Raw genomic sequence first — 8724 nt, 5'->3', positions numbered from 1 at the left:
CTTGAGTGAAAAGAACAGGAACGGTCAGAGGATCTGACAACAGCAATAGGAGTTCCTGAGATGTCGGTGTTATCAAAAGCAGAGGCATCTGTTCCACCACTATTAAGCCCTTCCTGGTCATTAAATTTTAATGGAACATTGATTTTATGCTGGAACTACTCTTTCTGAATGACTCAAAAGCCAGAGAAAAATATGGAACAAAATAAAATGAATCATGACAGCGGACAGGGATTATTATTCTGGGGCTTTTCTTGATTGGTTTCCAGGGAATATACAACACTTGAATCCAATCGCTTATGTCCTTCAGTGTCCTCCAGCAGCGCAGCAGCAGTATAATGAGACAGCAGGCAGAGCATAGCAGAGCAGGGGCTCTGAAACAAGACACTTTGCAGCACAATCCTCTCTTTCAAGACAACTATGGGAAAGTGATTACGGCTCCTGTTTTTACATTGTTCCACAATAGTTATGTCAGTAAAAGTAAACATATGACAAAATAAATGTATACTGTCATATCTGTATTCACATGTTGCCTTTTCTAAGAGTTAAGCGACAAGTTTACAACAAGTGTTTATTCAAGGAGACACAGCAGCAGCTTCAGAGGTCTACAGATCAGAATGTTGCAGACCAAACATCAACATTCATGTGCAGCACTCACTCAAACTTTACCCTGGCAGATGTTGCCCCTTATCAGATTTTATGATGAAAGTAAATAACTGATTTCATTACATGCCAATGGACTGTAAAATGGGGACCCATGGAATCCAATTACATCACCCGTGGGTGTGCTGTGTTTGTAACAACAGCCGCTATAAGTGATCGGCAACGAAAGGCAGGTAGGAAAACCATGGCCCTGCATACATATCCCTGCAACACTCTTCAACACAGCAGACAGCATTCGCCTCCCACTGCCACAGACGCTTGCAGCATATCAACTAAATTATTGAAAACAACCTGCAAAATTGAGCTCGGCTACACTGACACTTCAAAGATATTGACCTGAGAACGGCATCGCCTTTTGAGTGACTGTCTGGAAGGAAATATAACTGCCTTCTGATTGGGTGAGGGGTTACCACAAGGTTTCAGCACAGATCTACAAACACCAGCTGACAGAGCTATTAAACACCAACTGCAAAAAGAACAGTGCATTTGATTTAATTATTATTTATTATCTTTTGCACATTGTGAGCTGCTAATCTGCCTCTTTACAAACATCTTCATCATTCAGATAAACAGCAAAAACAAGATAGAAGGCAAAAATATAAATGCAAATAAAAATGTCTGCAACTGGTGTTTTTGAGACTGCAAACAACAGGTCAATTTTGTGATTATAAAAACCTATTCCTTAATTAACCACTACTTCAACTGATCTCGGCCTTTGCTCTGACCCTTCCCATACATCTGGCGCCATCTGTTGGCTGATAACCAGCAGTCACACAAATCAACAACAATTCAAAGATACTAACCAGCTGCCTCTGTTTGTTAAACTGCATGTGGTTTTACATCTGCAATGTTAAGACAGAAAAGCATTGAAAAGAGCAGGTGTGGATAAAAACCCTCTTCTTTAGCACTTCGTTAATGATAAACTGACATTAAATTCTGCTGTAGGGGAGTTTAAATTACAATCTAATCTCCATATCTAAGATGCACCTTCCACACAAAACAGGTAGATGCTTACTGACCAAATCTACTCAGCAAGAGGTGAGTAGAACCATACGGTTTTAGCTATTCAGAGCCAACCAACTGTAACTGCCCCTTTAAGAGCTAACAGTTTGTCTTTTCACATTCTGCATCACAGGAGAGATGCTCATTAAAAGCGCCTCCATTCCTCACTGTTTCATCAAGTGAGACTGCCAAGCTCTTTAACTCAGTGTTCTTGATGTTTGTGCTGTTTGTGTAAAACCCATCTGTTTCCTCGTCTCTCTGTTGGCAGAGGGTCCACCTCATCCGTATGCTTCTCTTTTTGAAGTCATGTCAAAATCACATTTTTATGCATCTAAGATATCCAACTTGTCATCAGTATTCAGGCAAAAGTCAAGGAGGGCACGTTTTAAATAGCATCTTTTTTTTTATATACAATAAATGCAGAGGCAAAGACACCAAAGAAATAACAGATACAAGTTTTTTTATGTGTGTACAGAAAATAATTTCAGCAATCCTACTGTAATCCATGTTGATAATCAAGCTCAAATAGTTTTAAAAATGCTCCTGCAAATTAACTAAACTGAGTGAATTTGGAGAAAAACAGGACTGTGTTGAAAGCTTAAAACACATGTAAATAACTTCACCCCAAAGACCACTGGTTCTCTCCACAGGTGAGGGTTTGAGACCAAATTATTTCAAAGAAAAGCAGATCATTAAACAGAAACCTCAATCTGTGTCGCTGTACTAGAAGGAGATAGCGCCCAGAGTAATTTCATAGGTTTAGGCGATGAGAGTCACCTGTGAATAATCAGTCAGCCGCTAACACAGCGACATCCACTGCTGCTAAACCATGTCATGATTTCAGACACATTCATCTATCACAAAGCTATAGTTTGAAGACTGAAAATTGTCGTCGGAGTAATTATCACTTTAAAAGCATGTCAATGTGTAAAAAAAAAGAAGGTATAAATAAATATAGCTCACTTCCCTCTTGGAAAGCTGGCAGGTAATTTTCTCCAGCTGCTCTAAGTGTGACAATCCCATGGGGACTGAAATCTAATATTAACAGCAAATCATTATGTGGGAACTGTTCTTCCATGACCTGCCGCTGTACCTGTGTGACTAACTCAATCTAAGTAATTGAGATATGTTAGCAACTCGAATACAGTGCTGGTGTGACAGCAGGGGTCACATAGAGTGTAGTGGGACTCCAAACACATCTCAGCACGAGAAATGATTTACATGTCTATACGGTTTGACTGACAGGGTCTCTTTTCTTCATTTTATGCAGGGTTTTTTTTTTTGCAATGAAGTGGCTTTTGATTGACAGCACAGAAGAAACTTGAATTTGACATTGTATAAAGTACCGAATGCCCAAAGGGAATATGTCAACAATCAAATTTACCATACTGTAGTTTTACTGAAACTAAGTCATCCAGCCAGCTGTGCAATCCATGTCAGCATATTAGTTTAATTGGAGGTATTGTTGTTATTTTTACACTATATTGATGTCTGTTAAATTGCTCTTGAAAAGGCAGGAAGTTTAAGGTGGTTTTCAAAGCTATTCTGGAGAAAACAGATCACTGCTGGTATATCACCATGTTATACCTGAGAGTGAGGTGAAAAAGTTGATTACTTTCACTGCAGCACCCCAGATAAAGGATGCTTTTGTTCAAGATGATTCTACAAGGATAATAATGTACTGATATACCACTGTTAATGATTGCACACTATATAGGCCTTCATGTTGTAACTGATCCCCGTGTGACCAATTAATCAACATAAAAGGCGCTGCCATTGTGGTTCAAAGTATTGTAATAATTCAATATAATGGCCTGCCTCTGCTGTCCAAGAAATCATTTTTAATTGTCTCATTAGAAGCTGTGGGTTGGAGAAAACAACAATTGTTCTGTTTCCGCTCCACTGCTGCAAATCTTTGAAGCTTTCCTCTTACCTGTGCAAAGCTGCGAGCCCAGACCTTCTTTGTGTAACCACAGCAACCTGGCTGATTCTTTGAAATGCCTGCAAAAATAGACTATTATCAAGAAGACCACTTTGAAGCAGGAAGTCTATATCATGCAACAGTCGACAACACACACACACACACACACACACACACAAATTGACCTCATTAAAAAATATTGTCACCAAAGGATCCTGGGCTTGTAGTGGCTCTTTTCAACTACATGACTAATTGCTGGAGTGAATTTTAACGAGAAATGTTTTGGCCATGAAAAGAATGAGTTTTCCTGAAAGGAGGGTAAAAGTTAGTGTTTGGTACAACGTGTAATGCCATGAAACACAATAGTTTACTTCAGTGATGGATTATAGTGTTTGTAAACAAGAGACAGGCAGCTAATATGACAACAGCCAACAGCAGCTATGCTAATTAACAAAACAAATATAACCAGTTTATACTTACACCTATGACAGGCAGGTTCGTTTTACAAACAGCAGACATGATAATATGATAAAAGTGGCGACTACATTGATGCTAACTTAGCAAACTTTACACTTATACAGATAAAAATATCTTAATGTGTTGTTGACATATCAGATGTACTGTATGTAATTTACAAGGGCCAGAGAGGGCGGGGTTTAACTCTGGATGATTGACATGACGAATGACCAATTAAAACATTCCATTTGCAAGGCTGCGTAAGGCTAATATCCGCCTGAAAACTAGCATCACGGAAGTACAGAAAGAAACTGTAAAGTCGGAAGGGGGATGCTACGGACGAGTATCAGCATTAAAACTCGTCTGAGGCCGTTGGTTTTCTCTTCTCAAAGTCTGTCGATAATGTCTTCAGAGGATGTTAAAGACTCTGACAACAGGTCGATTCACTCCGACAGCGTCGATGAGGTCCATAACGTCCCGATGGACGTCATCATCCGACCGTTTCCTCCGGTTCTGGACGAGCAGAAAGTCCAGAGTCTGATGGACACCTTAAAGGTAATGAAATACAGGCTGACAAACAGAACATTCTCTGTGTGTTGAGGATAAACCTGTTGGATGAAATATCTCCTCATAAGGCCATACCAGTGGGATATGTTAAGTGTTAAATTACACTACACAGGATCACATGTATCACTAGAGTCCACATTGGTTTTTCCCTCAGAAAAAACCAAGCCACAACCAAACAGCATTACAGGTCCATAATAATGTAACAGGCTGTTGGTCCAGGTGTGCATTTCCAGTGAAAGTTTTTTTTTAGCCTGATAACTCCTAATGCATACTAATACTGCATACTAATGGCATACTAATGCATTCCACAATATAATTAGAACTAGGCTGCTTGATTTGGTGAAAATTTTTGATTATTTTGTTTGGAGCTGCAATGATTAATAGAATGTAAAGCTGCATTGATTAATCTGTTACTTGTCAACTGCTAAACTAATTTGACAACCATTTTGATAATTGATTTGAGTTTTTTTTTTTTTTTTTGTGGGTGGGGGGTGGGGGGGGGTTAACCAAACCTTTACCAAATAACTTTACAAAACAAACAAACAAACACGATCAACAGGTTAATTGATATTGTAAATAGCCAGTAGTTATAACCTTAATTGAGCTGTAGTACTGCCTCAGCCTGTGCAATAACACATCTTCCTTAATTATTGTAAATATGCAATTATTTAATTAATTACATAAACCATTATTTATGTTAGTTTAATCTTGTGTTTTTAACATGATGTTTCTATAAGAAACATCTGTGCAGATACACCAGCAGATACACTCAAATCCAAATCACAAACCATAGCATTGTTCTCAAAAATTCCAATATGCGTTTTTCACCACAATCCGTAGGCCTGTCTCAGGCAATACTGTGAATTTTTGACTCAAACGTCCATAATTGGACTAGATAAAAGTTTTATTAGTTTGTAAAAATGCAGTGACTCTGCACAGTGTGACTGACTCCATAATATCACTACACATATTGGATTTTTAAACCAAAGCATTTTGCAATTCTGTAACTGCACAGGCTGATGATTGCAATTGTGTAGCTCTGTTTGAAGTATTTCAATGTAGATTAAAAATTTAAATGAATGTATACTTAGTGGCATTTTGTATTGCTTTGGTTTTAGTCTCAGTATTCAAATAGTAATATTGTTCAATTTGGTCATGCAATATGAAATTGCATTTTTGTGGCTGGGACCAAATGCCTAATGCCCTACCCATGGTGATTACACTGAATTTTATGAAACTGGCCAAAAATAAATGGGATATAATGTGCATGTCATCAGATAACTGAACCACTTACTGAGGTCAGCATCAGCACAGATACCAGTTGCTTCGGACTAATCTTATCTGTTTTATTAATCATTCAAGTCATTCATCAAGGAAACATTCAGGGTTCCAGCTTCTCAGTTCAGCCGAATTTCTTAGTTTATTTACTGTGAATTGAACAGGGAGTTGAAAATTTCTAGCAACTCATGAAGGACATTTCTCTGTGTTTTTGGCTTCATACAGTGACACTGAAATGAACAGTTAGAGCCTTAACACCCATATCGGTGTGTAATCAGGCTGCAGGTATTTGGTCCCAAATCAGACAGAATATCAGTGTTACTGACACAGTGGTTTAATGTTGAAGATTTTTGGGATTTTGTAGCACAACACAGCTACAGACTGCAATTGGATTAAAAATATATGCTAACACATTTCTGGTCATCTTTTATTTTGTCATCTTAATATTCTTGTAGGAACATGCATTGTCTTTGTGGTAAAATGTATTCTCATTTTAGGATAAAGTCTTTTCATAATATTTCAATTTGCAGTGGATGAAAAGAAAGACAGTTTAAGACAGGATGTTTCTTTCCCTCTAGGAGAAGAAAGACATCAGCGTAGTTCCTCCCATAGACGTTCTGTGGATTAAAGGCAGCGAAGGTGGAAATTACTACTACTCCTTCGGCGGCTGTCACAGGTTTGCTGCTTATCAGAGATTAAAAATGCCCACCATCCCAGCCAAGATCATCAAATCGAACATTTCAGACCTTAGCACTTACTTGGGCGCGTCAACACCTGATTTGCGGTGATGGTACTTCGGCTGCACAAAAGTGTGTACCAGCAGGGGGAAACATAACTCTAGTCAAACACAACATTTTTCATGTGAAACCAGTGATATGAGATTAAAAACATGTGTGTGCCTGTCTATGTATTTATTCATCTCTATGTGTTCTCTTAAATTCACATTTTCCTGCCTGTGTTTGAGAGCGCAGTGAAGAAGGAATTAGTAGTTCTTTTTTGCTTCTAATGCTGAATTCATGATGGTAAAATTAAGCAGCTTGTGTGACACTACACAGCAGGTTTACGCCTTTGTAGCCATCAGTGACTTGCCTTCAAGTTCACCTTTTTATCTCCTCCTACTAATGACTGAGGAAGATTAAAAGTTGTTTCATGCTCAAGTTATTTTAGGCAGAAATAATGTCAAAAGTGTCTTGTCTAAAACGTGTGTGTGTGTGTGTGTGTGTGCACACCAGGGTTAATTTTAGAAATCACGTGGGATAAAGCCACTTTGTGCTGTGATGCTGCAACAGAATAGGAGCAGGAATGTGCACAGTGGATATTTCTGTAACTAAAAGAAAAATATGAATACAATATACAATGCCCAGCCAAAAAAAACCCCACACCTGGATTTAACTAAGCAATAGTTCAGAATCTTCCATTAGATAGTGACTGCAGTGATTAATATTTCCAGCCACCAGAAGTTTTTTAACCCTAACTGATGCAGCGAGTAGCTTCTTGTTTCTTAAACAACCATCAGTTTGATAGAGAGCATATAGATAGGACTGTGTTTCAATGGAAAAGGGTCATGTGGTCTGATGAGTCCAGAATGACCCTGTTCCAGAGTGATGGACACATCTGAGTAAGAAGAGAGGCAGATGAAACAATTACCCATCATGCCTAGTGCCCACAATACAAGTCTGTCAGGACACTTTGATAATGTGGGGTTGCTTCAGTTGGTCATGTCTAGGTTCAACAGTATTTATCAACAAAGTAAATGTGATATTGCGTAAGCTAATTGAAACAATACCATAGCCAACGCTGTAATTAAAGCTAAAGTCTGAATAAGGCTTAGGCTAAATATTAGAGGATGGGATGTCTTTTGGCCAGGCTGTATACATGAGCATAATTGTGCAACAATTGCTGGTTCAGGTTTAACACTGTCTCCACCTTTCAGTGATTCTCCTTATGCGTGGGTTTTTTCCTGCCGTACACTCAGCTTTGATTGTGATGTTTCAGACAAGCTCAAGGAGGTAATAGAATGGAGCCTATAGACCAGATGGTTTGCAGACAAAGTCAGGTGCTATGAGAACATCAGACTGACAACAGCTTGTGTCAGAACACAAGATGCTGCTAAATCTTGCTGAGTCTGCTCCATCTTCAACCATCAGTCTTTTTACTCTTCATCTTTCAAAGGGATCCTTCAAACTCCCAGATTGCATTTTTATAAAGAAAAAAAAAGGAAAAAGAAGATGCAAAGTCTCACCTCAGTTACAAGTCAGTGCATATGAAAACCTTTAAACCTAATGCATCTCAGTTACTGGAATCCATATTAGATGAAATGAGAGACAAATAGATAACTGTACCCAATACCCACATGAATATGATTAGCTTTATTTCAGTTTTTATCCAATATCCAGTAAAATAAACTAATAATCTACTTTGGTTGGGCTCTTTCTGTCAGTAATCTCCACTCTGCCATCTTTACCTATGCCCCACTCACATCTCTATATGTTTGGTTACACATCACACTTATTATGTGTTGAAATTAAGAGAAAAAAAAGTGGGAAAATTACATTTATTACTACTTAGTATTTACAATCCCTTCTTTCAATATGAAACCTGACAACAAATGATATTATTGAAATATTATTAATTGTACTTAATTTATTTCGGGTCAGTTTAAAGGCATTTGAAAAAAGGTTCATGTTTGTTATTCTAAAACTTGACACCATGAATGGCATTTTTACTGCAAATATAAAGTATTATAGTATTAGTTCTAGTATTAGTTCAAATAGTAGTTATCCATTATCCTCAATTACTCTTGCTCTTGACCAATACTGATCCTGCAAATACATATCAGT

The 8724-nt window shown here is 38.0% G+C and overlaps 1 protein-coding gene across 1 annotated transcript; it reads left to right on the top strand.

Moving 5' to 3' along the window:
* Positions 1-4369: 4369 nt before the first annotated feature.
* On the top strand, positions 4370-7263 carry LOC115423242 (sulfiredoxin-1-like). The gene is made up of 2 exons (XM_030140020.1): positions 4370-4594; positions 6463-7263. The coding sequence occupies exons 1-2, from the start codon at positions 4370-4372 to the stop codon at positions 6670-6672; spliced, it is 435 nt and encodes a 144-aa protein (XP_029995880.1). The 3' UTR covers positions 6673-7263.
* Positions 7264-8724: the final 1461 nt, after the last annotated feature.

Source organism: Sphaeramia orbicularis, chromosome 7, assembly GCF_902148855.1.
Source record: "Sphaeramia orbicularis chromosome 7, fSphaOr1.1, whole genome shotgun sequence".
NCBI lineage: Eukaryota > Metazoa > Chordata > Actinopteri > Kurtiformes > Apogonidae > Sphaeramia > Sphaeramia orbicularis.
Note: the sequence above shows the minus strand (reverse complement) of the source record. Positions and strands in the feature narration are given on the sequence as shown.

What these genes read in the sequence shown, in the direction of transcription:
- LOC115423242 (XM_030140020.1), top strand. Translation starts at nt 4,370, where the DNA reads ATGCTACGGACGAGTATCAGCATTAAAACTCGTCTGAGGCCGTTGGTT. An exon ending in GTCTGATGGACACCTTAAAG is followed by an intron (nt 4,595 to 6,462) that starts GTAATGAAATAC and finishes CTTTCCCTCTAG; the next exon opens with GAGAAGAAAGACATCAGCGT.